Below are 16,651 nucleotides of genomic sequence, written 5' to 3' on the forward strand. Positions count from 1 at the left end.
GAGCTTAGAATCTAAAGTTGCCAACAGGTGACCTTGTTCTCTCTCCATGCTTCAGGGGTTATGTGAAAAGGAAGGAAGTGGTGGTACTGATAGGACTTTGTGACTCTTATCATGCAGAGTTGCTCTTTCAAAGCTTCTAGAATTTCCTGCAAAGTTATCCATGGCGTTCAACTCAATATATATTTATTGAGAAGTAGACTTATGAATCTCAAAGTCCCTTGTGGAAACACCGTATTTGCATGGTGTTTCACCATGGGAATGCTAGCCTGTCTTTGACAGATTGCTGCACAACCCTTAGTTCAGGGAGGATCAAATTTCGATAATTAAGTGACTGATTCTGCAAGAAACTCTTCAACAGTCATTTTGTAACTCACCAATTATTTATACAACAAAAAACATATTTTCCCCTTTAAAACATAGTAAAGAATGAGTATGTTGCACTATTGTATGAGATGTTGCAAAGAATGGATTGAAAACTCAATTAATTCATTAACAAAGTAGATTGACTTCTGACTAGTCTAATTTGTTCTAAGGAATTAATTATACAGCGATCAGAGGCTTCAACCCTCCCTGTTATCCTGTCATTTACTTACATTTATAAACTGAAATATATGCAACTTCAGAGACCTATAGGTCTAGAACTAGAATTGCAGATCATTTGAACAAATAGTATGTGAATACTAAATATTTCCGAAGCTAGACAGACCTAAGATAGATGCAATAGGAAAAAAATTCTCAGAACTTTACTTTGGATTTTGATTAATATCCTTTGTTTTGGTAAGTATTTGGTAAACATTCTGTCGTGTTTCTCAGAAAACTCCTGCTTTCGATGGGAGGTAAATGACGAGGCTTGCTAAGTAATCCACAAAGCTTTATTTAAGCAACAAATGTCTTTTTTACCTGAAGAGAGTCTAACCTCTCTTCTCCCAGGCATTTTAACAGCATTTAACAACGTCAAGTTTGTTTTTAATGGACACCAGAATTGTTGTTTTTAAATGAATGTTGTTGTTTTTATACTATTTTTTACGTTTTTGATGGTTTTTAAATTTTGTATACTTTTAATGTTTACCATATTTAATTGTTGTAAACCGCCCAGAGAGCTTCGGCTGTGGGGCGGTATATAAATGTAATAAAATAAATAAATAACCTCTTGGAAACGTCCCCCTAGGCAAAACTATGCAAACTAAGTCCACTCAAAAAGAATAGGAAGCCACTTAACGCCTGTAACTTCAGAGTGGCTCGTGCGGAGGCATATTCTGGAGTAATCGAACCGACTTTCTCACACCTTCCTTCCGTGCTGTGCATTTGAGCTTCCAGAGGACCCTAGCATCAGGTAGCTTGTCGGGACGCTCACCTCTGGAGGAAACCTCACTTCCCACTGAGTGTGTAGGATTTGGCCTTGAGGAGATAAGCTCTGGAGAGGGCTGACTCCCAGCTAGGGAATCCCCTGTGAGAGCTTCCTCCCCCACTGGTACAGGCTGGCTGAAGTCTGGCGCTGCGTCTTCTAGTTCTGAATCTGATTCTGATTGATTACCTGAAACATCTTCTCCCAAAACAGGGGCAGTAGGGTTAGACACGACACGTTCATTGAACATTAGATGTTCACCATACCTTGACTTTAATCAATAGAGTTCAACATTTTACAGTGTGCACCAGTTAGCATGCAGTAGTAGTCAAATATCTGACAGAATCCAGTATATTACTAACTTCTATACCAAGTTCATTTTGTGCTGACCGAATTTAACAAATCCAAAGCAGCTAAGATGTTGGTGGCTGTGAAGAAAGGCCATGTATGTAATTGCTGTTGTTCTGTAATGTTTACTTCGTATGGCCTCTGAGAGGCTACAATGTACAAAACTCAGTTACTACAAGCGGGCAATTTATTGTGAGTACACAGGGACCTTGGAAATGAAGTGAAAAGTGCCCTGCAAAGTGAGTTCAAAGTCTGAAAGATCTACAACTGTTTCTTACAGATTCTCAAGGCAAATCCCAGTAGATTTTAAACATGAACATGAAAATGCAAAAGCTAAATGTAGCATAGGTTTTCACGAGGTGTTCCCATAGTTTTCAAAAGAATACAAAGGAAACCCTAATAGACCACTGCGCTTTCTTGTATAGATTAGTTCTCTCTTTTCAAGAAATACCAGATTGTGCATCGGTTCTGTATTCACCATCAGGTCTTCCTTGCCACATTTACTTGAGAGTTAAATTCAGAATTGATTTCTTGATTCGCAGGAAATACCATTGGCTGTTCATTTATTACCCTGACCCAGCAAACACCAGCAAGACACTACTGAAAAACTAGAGAGCTAACATTTTTGATCATGGATTTAGACATAGAATCTCATAGCATGGTCCAACACAATTGGAATGATTTGAGAGCACTCGGTTTGACAACTGTTCCAGAAGGTAAATAAAATTTGCCATAGAAACACTTTATTTTTGCCACTTGCAGACAGAGACACCAATAGCTAAGGAAACTAATCCAAGAGTAGCTGCCAAATTTCAGCCTCCCTCCAATGTGACAAAGATATAACAGAGCAAGAGACTCTGCAAATATCATGCCCTTCCAAGTGCAAATACTTGGCTGGGTGCCTTCCCCCAGCAACAATGTGTGAATTCATGATAAGAAAAAAAAAAGATAGGCTTTTAAAAATAGAGCTGAAAGATTTTTTTCCAGTAACTGGATTTAAAATGGGTGTCTTAAAAACTGAACCTGGACTCTAAAAAGAAAAAGAAAAAAACACAAGGTGGTAACATGACTTAGGTGGCGATTTTCTTGCAGCAATAATCCAAACACATTCCGAACAGGAATCTCAGCATGCTCCAATATGTTTCTAGTCTTGCTTCTTAAAGGGAAATAAAATAAAATAAAATAAAGACACGCTGTTGCACTAGGAAAACTTGGGTTGAAAATCCTGCAGCCAACTATGATTTACTGGTCAGTATCTCTCTCAGCCCAACCTACAAATAACAGGAAACAGCAACAGGGGGAAACCTTTAATGTGAAATATCCTGAGATATTGAAATTTTAGAATGTTTTAAGGATGTTTTAATCATGTATGCTATGCTTTTAATCAGTTTTTAAATGTGTTTTATATTCACTGTTGTTCCTCGCTTCGATCCAAGTGGAGAGGTGGGTAAGAAATAAATTATTATTATTATTATTATTATTATTATTATTATTATTTATTATCTTTGTTAGAAGAAGTACATATGGAGTTCTACATATATGCAATGTGCATCATTCCCTGCTCCTGGGAAATCAACAGAAGCATGTGGGCAAATGATGGTCTGTTTGTCAGAGTATAAGTGCTCACTTCACAGGAAGAAGCAGACTGATCTGTTTAAAAGCTTCTCAGCAGATAACCAATTTCCATGTTCAAGAGTTAAGAGGGTGTCAAATAGCCCCAAAATAAGGTTAGAATTTAACCGATGGTCACTGGATTATCTGTATATGGGCTCACTTGAAGAACAAACACCAGACAGTGCAGAAATGGGATGGGATAGAATAGCTTTCTCAAACTAGTGATGTGGTTTTTCTGGCATTTTTTTTCTATGCATTTTAAGCTAATATAAGCTATTTGCATAAAGGTAATTTCCGTCAGATTTTTTTTTAAGCCCTAAAGAGTTATGTAATTTACCATGTTTATTTTACTATGTTTATTCTGAACCTCTGCCTGGACACGGTAATGGACTGGATGAGGGCTAATAAACTGAGACTCAATCCAGACAAGACGGAGGTACTGTTAGTGGGTGGTTCATCTGTCTGGCGAGGTGATGTTTGCCCTGTCCTGGATGGGGTCGCACTCTCCCTAAAGGATTGGGTCTGTAGTTTGGGGGTGCTCTTGGATCCAGAACTGTCACTTGAGGCACAGGTGAACTCAGTGGCAAAGAGCACCTTTTATCAGCTTAGGCTGATATACCAGCTGCGCCCTTATCTGGACAGAGATAGCTTAGCTACAGTTATCCATGCTCTGATAACCTCTTGTTTGGATTACTGCAATGCGTTATACGCGGGGCTGCCTTTGAAAATGGTCCGGAAACTTCAACTGGTACAAAACAGGGCAGCACGGTTACTAACAAGGATTGGCTGACGAGACCACATCATGCCAGTCCTTTTCCAGCTTCATTGGCTGCCAGTCCAGGTCCGGGCCCGATTCAAAGTCCTGGTATTAACATTTAAAGCCCTAAACGGCTTGGGGCAGGCTATCTGAAGGAATGCCTCCTCCCGTATGTACCTGCCCAGACCCTAAGGTCATCCTTAGGGGTCCTTCTCCGTGAGCCCCTGCCAAAGGAAGTGAGGCAGGTGGCTACCAGGAGGAGGGCCTTCTCTGCTGTGGCACCCCAGCTGTGGAATGAGCTCCCTAAGGAGGTTCGCTTGGCACCTACATTATATGCTTTTAGACGCCAGGTGAAGACCTTTTTATTCTCCCAGCATTTTAACAGTCTATAAATAAATTTTAACTTGGTGTTTTAAATTTGTAATTTTGCATTGCTGCTGTTTTTATCTGGTTGAGCTTTTATACTGTATTTTATATTATGGTTTTATACAGTTGTTTTATACTTTGAATGTTTTTAATTTTCGTGAACCGCCCAGAGAACTCCGGCTATTGGGCGGTATAGAAATGTAATTAATAAATAATAATTAATAAATAAAATACCTGTATTTAGTCAACAAAGCTAAATAAAATGTTCTCCATGTTGTTTTTAGTTCCAAAACAATGTGAAGATTTGACCTGAAATATTTGAGGAAAAACTTAAATCAGACAATAAAGATTAAAGTTTAAATAAAAATTAAAGCGGACAATATTAAATTAAATTAATTAATTTAATTTAAATTGATGTGTTTTAAATATTATATTAAGTAGCATATATATTTTTATTAGAATAGTTGCAACAATTTAAAGACAATGGCATGTACTTCCCTTACATTGTTTAGATTTAAGAAAAAGCAAAGGTACTGAAAATTTGACACACTAATTTTAGCAACCCAAAGAATTGTGCATGGTATGTTGACACCCACTCATTTATTTCAACAGAGTTCAACTCCCTTCTGTTGGGGTTGCTAGGGGACATTCAGTTTTGCTGTCAGACAAGACCGAGGTTCTGTTGGTCTGTCAGTTAATTGGCATTCAACATGCTCTAACTGGGTTTGCACTCCCCTGGAAGGAGCATGTTCATAGTCTGAGGGCACTCAGAGGTCCATGTTTGTCACTTGACGGCCAAGCGGACTCACCACACTGAAGAGCGTTTTAGCTTCCGAATTGCATGAACTACTGGTTCCTCTCTATTTGGCACTGGTTAGGCCTCATCTTGAGTATTGTATCCAGTTCTGGGCACCACACTTCAAGAAGGATGCAGACAAGGTGGTGGGGCAACGAGGATGAACAGGGGTCTGGAAACAAAGCCCTATGAAGAGAAACTGAAAGAACTGGGCATGTTTAGCCTGGAGAAGAGAAGACGGAGGGGAGACATGTTAGCACTCTGTCACACAGAGGAGGGCCAGGATCTGTTCTCTGTCATCCCAGAGTGCAGGACACAGACTAATGTGCTCAAGTTACAGGAAGCCAGATTCCAGCTGGACATCAGGAAAAACTTCCTGACTGTAAGAGCAGTACGACAATGGAGCCAATGACCAAGAGAGGTCGTGGACTCTCCCACACTAGAGGCATTCAAGAGGCAGCTGGACAGCCATCTGTCAGGAATGCTTTAAGGTGGATTCCTGCATTGAGCAGGGGGTTGGACTTGATGGCCTTATAGGCCCCTTCCAACTCTACTGTTCTTTGATTCTATGATCCCCATTGACGGATATACCAGCTACTGAGTCAGAAATAGCCTGGCTACAGATATCCATGCACTGGTAACCTCCCACCAGGATTATTGTAATGTGTTATATGTGGTCTGAAGGTGGTTTGAAAATTTCAGTTAGTATAGAATATAGCAGTGTGGTTGCTTACTGGGGCTGATCATTTTGAAAGTATTACTCCAGTGTTGCTTCAACTGTATTGGGTGCCAGTCAGTTTCCGGATCTGATTCAAAAGGTTGATACTGCCTTTTAAAGCCCTAAATGTTGAGGGCTTCTCTCACATGTTCCTACCGAATTACTAAGATCGTCTTCAGAGGCTCTTCTCTGGGTGCCACTGCCTATATAAGAAGAGCCATGCAGGACATGGGTGGAACAGCCCCCTTCTGCCCATGTTCCCCAGCAATTGGTGTATATAGGCTTACTGCCTCTGGTATGGAGGTATCATATAACCATCAGGAATACTAGCCATTGATAGCCTTCACCTCCAGGAATTCATCCAACCCCCTTTTAAAGCCATCCAAATTGGTGGCCATCACTACATCTTGTGGAAGTGAATTCCAAAGTTTAACTAGAGTATGCGCTTTTATATGTTTAATTGTTTTATACGTTATTGTAAAGCGCCTCGATGCCAGAAATTTATTTATTTATTACATTTTTATACCGCCCAATAGCCGAAGCTCTCTGGGCGGTTCACAATGGTGAGGCAGCGCTATAAAAATGCTTAAAATAAATAAAGAATAATAATTATCTGTCCCGAATCTCCCACCAAGTAGCTTCATGGGATGACCCCGCGTTCTAGTATTATGAGAGAGGAAGAAAAATGTCTCCCTATCCCATGCATAATTTTGTACACCACTTATCATGTGATAAGTCAAAAATCATTTAGACCTTCCGCTTCTGGGAGGCCTTGGAGCTTTAATTTGCTTTATTTGTTATCAGTTTTACTGCTGCCTATTTTTTTTTTTTAATATCCTCATATTTTGATAGTTTCATTTTCACAGGGAATGATGAAAGCTGCAGTCAAACATATCTGGAGGGCACCAGATTGGCAAAGGCTGGCTTTAGAATTTTACTGTACAAAACCAAAATTTGCTACAGAATTGTATAGCGTGCCCATAAGATCAGTCAGTGTTATTTGCAGCGACTGTACAGTCTATCTTTAATGTGCATAAAGCATAGCTCTCACACTGCTGGTGTATCTTCATCTAGCTTCAGGGGAAGACATGACTGCCCACTTTTTCTTTTACAGCATTCATACGCAGTAGGCGGGAGAGTTTATGCTCTTACAAAACTGCTGATGTCTCAGGCACATTAGAACTTTATTAGAAATCATAACTATTCCATACTACCAGCATGCAGATTCTAGCTTTTAATTAGATATCATTAAATCCAATTAAGTGACTATAAACTAATATTTTATGTAATGAGTTTCAGGCCAAGTTGAGCAGCAATGAAATAAAAAGGTGCAGCTGGTACACATCCCTGCATGAGCAAGGGGTGTGTGAGTCTTTAAAGATGTGCTAGATAACATATATGTCATTAGTTCCCTGATGTGGGACACAATGTCACATGAAGGCACATGGAAAAAATGAAATGACAAGGATTGCACCTGCTCAGCTTCCCTGTAGCCTCTCAAAACATCGTTGAAAGGATATGGATGGGATGATGGAGGTGGGCATAAAGACTATCTGACTGAGAACGTAGAATGTACCATCACTCCCTACAGAGCATTCGATCCAAGGAGGGTCAGCAGCCACCTAAACACCTAAAGAGCAAAGCAAGCACAAGGGTATTTGGAAAGACACATGTGATGAAACCCCCATCCCATTCTTCCTGGCTGAAGCAAGCATTGAAAATGCCAAATCCACCATGACTAGCGTTGCGACCTGCCCAGCCCAGGAAGAACAATATTGCAAGGGGAAGACCAACCTGGTCCCATAGAACAGCTGGAGAGGGTGCCCTTTCCTGCCAGAAAGAACAGCTATAAGCACTTTGAAACTATGTACTGGTGGCTAAGTTTTGCTTCCCCTTCCTCCTCCCTCCTAATCCCCTTTCTCTTGCATTGTTCCTTTCAGATAGGGCTGCCTTACTATTAATCTGGATAAGCTACTCTGGGACCCCTTTTTGGTTAAAGAGCAGGGGGGAAATGCTGAATAAATGAATAAATAAATCCAGATAAGATACTTCTGCCTTTAACATCTCTATGCCAGGTAGAAACTTTATTTATTTGCTTTAAAAAACAAAACAAAAAATGAATTTTGTTTTCTTCTGGGTTTGGCTGATTTTGTTTGGAAAACTGATAAAACCTTTATTAAAAAAATAAAAATAAGAAGAAATGTACTCTGACTGCACCACATTTCAGCTGTAGTTTGAGTAATTCTTCCTCTCAGTGCATGCTTACTGACCACAACAGGCTACAGCCACTGGATCCTTCCACAACCGCCTTCTCAGAAGCTGTGAAAACCTATTCCAAGATTTTAGCAGAATGGCACCAAGTTCCTGGGACATCACAGGATTGCCATTTGTTCACTATTACACATGACCATGAACCCCCACATATGTCTGAAATGGTCTGTAATCAAATGGTGGGCCATTTCCTGTTTTCTAGGTGAAAATTGCATCATAGCCATGTGGACAGATCAAGTATATCTCAACATATGCATTCGAGGTGGGTAGAATTGATAAGAATTTATTGTATCTTGTAGGTGTGAATAATTCTGTATGTATGTGTTGTAGGTGTGACTAGTTCTGTATGTATGTGTTATGAGATAACTGTGAGTAATGGAATATGTTCTTGGAAATGAAGGAAGGCTGCCATGAATGGGTCGGTCAAGTGCTGTAAACAGCACATAGCTTAGTTGGGATATCTTCATCTGGGTGTTACTGGTATCAGTGGCAGATAAGGGCCAGAACTACACCTTGTGTCAAATCATTATGCATGTGGATTAAAAGCAGGATATTATTATTATTACTATTATTACATTTCTATACTGCCCCAAAGCCAGTTTTACAAAAGGTATAACACTATGAAAGCGGTACATGGAAAATGGATTGTGCCCCAACAGTTATCCGTGCACTTCAATACTGCTTTAAAACAGTAGTGTAGATCCAGCCCTGGTTATATTGAGAAAAATGGGAACAGTGGTATGACCAGATCTGAAACTAAGGATGAAGTCATCAGCATCATTAGGGCTATACAAGGCCGGGTTTTGGTCAGTTTGGGAAGGAGCTCCTGAGGGAATGAGAAACCCTCCATATGTGCTTAAGCTCGATTCGCCCACCATGCTTTCCATTTAGGTAAATACAAAACTTTCTTATGTTATCAATATGCTTGCTGCCATCTTCATTATCCTTTTAGTGATTATAACTTGTGTGCTTATTTAAGGAATGTTTGTGATCTGCCTCATCTTAGCTAAAGCTTGTTACTCCATTAGACTATTTGAGCAATAAAAATGTATTCTTTGATACCATATTTGTGTAGTCTGGCTTGAGAGACATTAATTCTTGAAGCCCAAAACACTTGGTAAAGATTTGCAAGTCTATCACTGAGTGAGGCCTGTCCTTTAAAGACGTTGTCTTCTCCCTTGATCTGGTGAATCTCAGATACACTCATTCAAGTTTGGGAAACAAGCTAGTCGGATGGAGTGAAGATCAGTTACTCATCTCAAGTGGCGAGAGACCGACACATGAACAAAACACTACTTTCTCTCAGGGAACACCTACATGCTATAATTTTCAAAAATCAATGCATAAAGGCTCTTTCTCACAAGAAGCTGAACACATGTAGAGAAAACATGTACACGCATATGAAGAACCAGAGGGAAAGCTTGGAAAGGGAACAATTTTGAGGTGCAGACCAGGAGGAAATGGAGTGCATAAAACTAACCAAAATGCATTGGGAATCCACGGGGGGGGGGGAATTGGCTTGGAGGGGCAATCAACAGAAGAGTTAAGAGCTCCCCCCCCAGCCCTGCAGTTACTCCATTCAGACGTGTCATCCCAAATTGTTCCCCCTGCTCCAAGAAAATAGCCAGCTGACTTTTACCTATGCATGCAATGCAATTTCATGCAGTGTCAACATGCAACTGGGGACAGCATTTAGTCAGTCACATACCTCCCTAAATCTTGCAGGTGTTCATGGGGGGCTGCCAGGGTGGGTGGGTGGAGATACACAACAATCCACTGTTGCTTAAAAGGTGAAAGGCCACTGTATTGAAAGTCAGTCCCTTTTCCATCCATAGCTATGAGGGCCAGAATCCAGTCCAGAGGGATTGGATGCTGGATCCAAGTGCTTTTGTTTCTGTTCGGTTATGATTCTACTTCTGTCTTGGAACATAACTGTGTTCAAATGTGCTGGCCAACAACAACAGAAAAAGCTCAGAGGCAGCTGCTTTTATTTGTGTTTAGTCTTCTCCCAACCCCTATGCAACACTTTCAAAAAGGTCATAAGAGGAAATCTCCTTTCTCCGTGCAGCAAGAGGCATAAGGGCCTATACTGGAAACGTTATAAATTCATCTTGAATTTATAACCTTTCCAGTATAAGTTTGTGTAATACAACAGATCCGAAGTACATGGGAAAGAATAAAGAAGGCAGCTGGATGGGGTCCATGTTTTGGTGGGTGGTGGGGAGAAGCACACACTCTGGAACCTGGGCTGCGCAATTCAAAATGCACTGCACCAATCAACCATGGAGGTGCTAATGGTATTTATTTGGATGGTCTGTTCAGAATGGTAAGTGCCCCAGATTAAAAAATAGCAACTTGCTTTCTTGGAGGGCCACTTCGATGATGGAGTGAAGAATTCCGGGCCAGTTCCACTGAAGTGGCGTGACAGCAAGATCTGTTGCCACAAATGTCACTTTCACCTCCACGGTAGCAATTGGATCCCAGGTGGCACTTCTCTGGGTGCAGGGAGAGAGAGATTTGGTCTAGGAATGAGAAACTTGCTCACCTGTATCATAGAGAAAGGCTGTGGGTTGGAGGTTTTCATAGACTTAATTAGAGGTAGCATTGTGCTATCATTATCCATGGGTCACAAATTCAGATTTTATACCTGCCATGATCTGTGGCCAAATCTTGTTCTGCAGCATTTTAACTCTGTCCTACATCGGCAGCCTAACTCTGTGTAGAAGTATAGCCATACTGTTAAGTTTTTGAAGAAGCACAACAATTAAATCCCCCCCAAACTTCAGTTTTGAAACTGATGCTTTGAGGATTTTTTTTTAAAAAAAACATGTTTGTTTTGAAGAAATGGCTTAAATTCAGTAAGAATGGTATGTTCTTAGGTTACATCTCATATTAGTGCCCAAAAGTTTCCAATAATGCTCAGAGACAGAAGCCATCAAATCCTCTCAGTTTGTCTTAAGGCTCTTCATTTCAGTCCTTCCAGCTTGGAAACGTCTGCCTTACTCACTGCTTCTTTTTTACTCACAATATGCTGCCTAACAATAATTAAGACTAACAGTGAGCGAACAATAAACTTTTTAGGGTCTGCAATGAGCCTTAATGGATTCCAGACTGTATATTCACAGGCGTGTTCAAACTGGCTGTGTGACATTACCAAAAGAAACTCCGAATTGACACCCCATGCCCAGGAAGAAGAAGAAAACCTCTCTTCAAACCCCCCCCCCCCACAAATCCAAAAAATTAAACTGTCATCTACTGCAATTATGTTTGGTCTAGGCATGTGTTTGGCATTATAGAGCTATTGAGACACACACAGGCTGATCCAAGGTCTTCATTTTCTACATTTCTCTTCTGAAGTGTGGTCTAACATTTGGCTTCTTGTCAGTCAGAGCTGCACTTTGTTCTAATTCAGGTGACCAACAGCTTAGAATGTTATTCATTGCAGTACAGGCCATCTACAGTATTTCTTACGGAAAAAGCAGACCTCAGGCTCGAAAGAAGCCAATACACATGGGCTCTAGCCCCTTTCCCAGTGTCTTGATCCTCTGTCAATTCGGATTCTTCACAAGACTTAGGAAACCAAAGGACCCTAACAGCTACTCAGAATCACCTTCACTCCACTAAGAAAGGGTCAACAGAAAAGAGAAGGGGAAGCCTGCTTAGATATATGGGCTATGAGAAGTCTTCCATTACAGTGCCCTCGCAGGACCTCTCACAAGGGAAAGTTATAAACTTAACAAAGATAGTGCCACTCTGTTGTCACACTCAAGTGGAAGGGTGGGGTGTGGCATGGACAGTAGATTTTTCTTCCATGGTGTCAAGCAAAGAGCTAACATGAAATAAAAGATTATGTGTAGTCATCAGTGGCCACTTCACACATGACTTTTTTCCTTCACAGATTAAGTAAGTAGAACATCATGTTTGAATATGGTATCACTAGCTTATAGGTACATGTAGATGAAGAACAAGAATACATACAAAACCCTTTCAAACATGGCTATGTACATGGCTGCTCACTTGCCTCCCCAATATTCAGATTGTCTATACTGAGATACAGCATTACCAAGAGAGACTCTTAGGAATGGTAAACAAGTCACTAGTTGCAATCCTTGACTACTACTCCAATGGCTTCTTATGGCCCCAAGTCCAAGGCATGCAGAATCAGTTGTTTTGTGCATTTTTATTTCAGTCTCCTCCTATCAGACTAAAGTCAGATCTACACCAAGCAAGATATAATGCTTTGAAAGCAGTTTGAAAATGTATATGGAATGTGCTATGGGTCCCAACAGTTGTCAATACCATTATAAAACAGTAATGCCGATCCTTCCTAAATATATTTAAACTTTGTGGCGCAGAGCGGTAAAGCAGCAGTTTCTGCAGCTGAAACTCTCCCCATGGCCTGAGTTTGATCTCAGCAGAAGCTGGTTCTCAGGCAGCCAGCTGGGTCGACAGCCTTCCATCCTCCTGAGGTCGGTAAAATGAGTACCCAGTTAGCTGGGGGAAAGGTAGTCACGGCCGGGGAAGGCAATGGCAAACCACCCCACTATAAGGCCTGCCAAGAAAACGTCAGCAAAAGCTGGCGTCCCTCCAAGAGTCAGTAATGACTCAGTGCTTGCATGAGAGGTTCCTTTCCTTTCCTTCCTATGTAGTTTGGTGAGAGGGTTCCCAAAATGCTAAAAACACCCCCCCCCAAGGCTTGATTACACTATCTGCTGGATGATGGTAATCTATTTTAATCCATTATTCTGTTTTGAGATGGAGGGAGAGCTCACAAGTCTAGAACACGGGTCCTCAGGTAGTGCAGCAGCAAACACTCTTCTCCACAAACTCCTTCTGTCCATGTATTTGGTGCATCATGGGTTTACGATAGCTGCTAGTGAACTGGAGGAAGGTATGCAATGGGGCTAAGTGTTGTGAGAAGAAGCACCAGGCTTTGGCAACTGAGGACTAGCCAAATGAGAACTTTGCCCCATGGACATTGTAATAAAGCCTATGTTCCATGGCATCCATCACACAAACAACCCCATCATTAGCAGTTTAGTACTTCTCAGTTTCCTTTGCCTAAGTACATCACCAGAAGCTACCAATGATGGTATTCCTACATGGTTATTACTGATGTAGTGAGAATTTAAGAGGGAACTACTTAATTTCTAGTCATCTATATCTGTTTTGTCCTTGCACTGCTAAGGGGAAACATATGAAGATGAAAGCCATGTTATTTTCTAGCAAGACGGGCTACAGTAGCCAACATTAGAAAGTGTGAAACTAGAAGACTTAAGAGGGAGGATGAAGATTTCTGTTCTGACATACAAAAGTTACTGTAGTCACAGTTCAGGGTAGTGGCATGGGGCAACTCTCCCTGCATCAGATGCACACAGAAAGTCACAGAACAATATTTCCTCCATTGGATGAACCCATGAATTTATGCTGGCATGGGGAATAGCCACAAACATTAGCTTATTCACATGCTTATTCATATTTACATATATTATCAGAGCAGTGTGGAAGAGAGCCCTACCACACTACTCTTGGAATGAAAGAAAAGGCCCTAAGTTAAAGCTGGTGAGAAGACATCAGTCCTGCATGATCCACTCTCTGAAATACTTCAACACTGAACAGAGGTAAAGGCAAGAGTTTAAAGAAATTCAAATATTAACCTATTTTAAAGTAACTGATGAATAAAACCATGGGGATGCAGAAAAGAAGTCAACCCTGGGGTATACCAATGGAAAGAGCCAGTGAATATAGTTTGTATAGACAGAATCAGTCAGATACAAGAGCCAGCAGAAAACAACCTCAGAAATCTGAAGGAAGAGAGTTTATAAACCAGCCTCCCACAATCTGGTTCCCTCCAGATATGCTAAACTGCAACTCCCATAATTACGAGGCAGCATGCTGGCTGGGAAATATGGGAGTTGCAGTTCAACACATCTGGAGGGCACCAGGTTGGGGAAGACTGTTATAAGATGAGAAGTGACCAGCTGTGCCAAAAGTTGGGGGAGGCTGTTTGATGGAACATACAGATGTCATTGTTAGACCAGTTTGCTGGAGTAGAAAGACAAAGAAAAAATCAGATAGTTGAATGCTTCATGTTCAAGAACGTTGAAAACACAGACAATGAGGGATAATTAATGCTAGGCTAGAGGGGTCAAGAAGTTATCTAGTAAGAGCATCCATTGTTTTAAATTCACACAGTATTAAGCCTGTTGCTGGATTTGTGGGTCCAGGATATACATGCAATACTTACGCCAGTTGTGGAAGGTGTTTTGCAACACTAGCCTATTGAGGCTGACTGGTAAAGCATTGGTGTTAGAATTCTCTATGACTAGTTTATGGATCTGACTGTCTTCATGCTCCTCATACCGTTGTGGTGTAGTCCAGGTTATTTTGACCCTATGCAAATAGCATTCCCATCACTCTATTTTCTGACTATCCAACTGTTTAGGATGTCTTTCATTCTATTCAAATAAATGAGGCTGGACACCTATTATGTTACGGCTGAGACCTAGCATATTACAGCGTCATCACTGTCTCTTTGGAAAACAAGAGTGTCCAATACCATACTAATGACATTGAATTATCCCCTTCTAAATATCAAATCTATAGAGCTATTACCTTTCCACTTACCAAATGGCTTTTAAAATATGTAAACCCAGTCCTACCAAGGGAAGGAGGGAGTAGTGGGGAAAATGCATTATTATAATTAAGAATTCAGACTGTTTCTTAAAAATTCTCCCATAGTTATACTAAGCCAGGAAATAAAAACCCTTCAGAACCTCAATACTTGACTATGGGTTCTTTTGGAGACCAATAAAAAGTATGTTTCAATAATTGTTGGGTCTCCTCCCCATCATATACAAAGCAAAACTGCTGTATATCTTCTCGTCACTAGCCTGACCTTAACCATGTTTATTTGGCAAGAAAACCCAAGGATTTCAGTGGGATTGACTTCTAAATGAGTGTGTTTAGGACTGAAATGCTATGCTCACTTAACCTGGGAGCAAACCCCAATTCACATAGTAAGACCAACTCCTACAAGGGTAAGTTTTGGTAAGATATTTTCAGATCCGTTGTTCAAAAGATTCCTGGACTGATTTGCAAGAAATTATTAAATTACACTCACAGGGGGCTTTCCCCCCTTCATAAGGCATCCTTCATATGCTTTATGAAGGATAGTGATTTGCATTCAAGCTGCTAGAGAAATTGAAACTCATCTCCTTGTTGTTTAGCATGACCCGTAACACTGAAGACATTATACACAGACATACTGAGCCTGGGCACCAGGCCAAGCACACTAGATCTACAGAGTGAGACAGAGGTTAGCAAGCTAATGCTTAGCCTGTGGCTACTGCTTTATAGCACATAAAGAAACTAGGAAAAAAAGGTCCAATGGGAACAGGAAAAGAGTATGGAAGGGCAAGACAATCCACTAGGATGGCAACCATTAATTTCTCAGAATAAAATTCAGGACAGTAAAACACCATATGCAAAGATGGATTCTACGTAAGCACACTTTTAGAACTTGTTGCCCATAAGACATCACCACTGGAACATAGCATTGAAAAAAATCAAGGCAGCAGCATAACCCATGCACAGTCTTAACAGGACCAGCCTATGGATGTCTACTCAGAAATAACTCCCACTGAATTTAATTAGGTTGACCCTCAGGTGGGTGCAACAACATCTTGGGGCACCTCAAAGACCCAACACATTTATTACAGCATAAATGTCTACAGAGCATTTCATAAAATGCTTGAAATATTACCCTTCAACTTACAGGAATATATACAGATAGTTGTGTGACTTGGGGGGAGTGTGGATTGTAAGCAGTGAGCACAGAGGGAACTGAAATGCAGAAAGTACAGTGATCATTCAGAAGGAATTGAAACGCATCAAGGGCACATGTAGGACTGCAGCCTTATTTACTGTGATCAGCTGGAAAACTTCTGGAGCAGGCGAAGAGGGCGAAGCTATCTCGGCTAACCCTGAATAACAATTAAGGAAGGAAAGGGAAGGGGAAGAAGTGTGCTAACTCACCTTTTGAATTCCTGAACTCAGATCCATCCCTGAGCTTGCCTTTCTACCCACCCTTTTCCTATTTGAATCTGCCTGCAGTAAGCAAAGGCTTCTCGCTACAGCTGGTAGCTCTGACAACAGTCGCCGAGCGCCTTCTGTTCGCCAGCTGCCGCCGGTGCCCGAGGAGCCGCTCGCTCAAACGCCGCGTTCCCGTCCTGAGCTTTAGCTTGCCCGTGTCCCCGAACGAAGTCCCTTTAATTGGAGCCCGCAACTCCCTCTCAAACCCCGCCAGCCAATCCGAGACGGCACGCAAACTTTTTCAGCCAATGCGAAGGGAGGCTTTATTCTCAGGTTCTCAGGCTTGCTTTAACCCCCTGCGGGGAAGGATGGCGTTCTTCGCCGAGAGGAAGGCGGCGGGCT

General features: G+C 41.2%; 1 protein-coding gene across 2 annotated transcripts in view; it reads right to left on the reverse strand.

Moving 5' to 3' along the window:
• The window catches only part of LMCD1 (LIM and cysteine rich domains 1), a 60,527-nt gene extending 44,110 nt beyond the window's left edge, over positions 1 to 16,417 (reverse strand). Inside the window, exon 1 of one of the 2 annotated variants that reach the window (XM_063121503.1) lies at positions 16,253 to 16,417. In XM_063121503.1, coding sequence (XP_062977573.1) covers positions 16,253 to 16,279 — 27 coding nt within the window. In that variant the 5' untranslated portion in view covers positions 16,280 to 16,417. Of the gene's footprint in view, positions 1 to 9,923; positions 10,147 to 16,252 lie in introns of those variants that run through there. The other variant, XM_063121504.1, reaches the window with a different exon arrangement.
• Between the last annotated feature and the right edge of the window lie 234 nt (positions 16,418 to 16,651).

Source organism: Elgaria multicarinata, chromosome 3 (assembly GCF_023053635.1).
Source record: "Elgaria multicarinata webbii isolate HBS135686 ecotype San Diego chromosome 3, rElgMul1.1.pri, whole genome shotgun sequence".
Taxonomy (NCBI): Eukaryota; Metazoa; Chordata; class Lepidosauria; order Squamata; family Anguidae; genus Elgaria; species Elgaria multicarinata.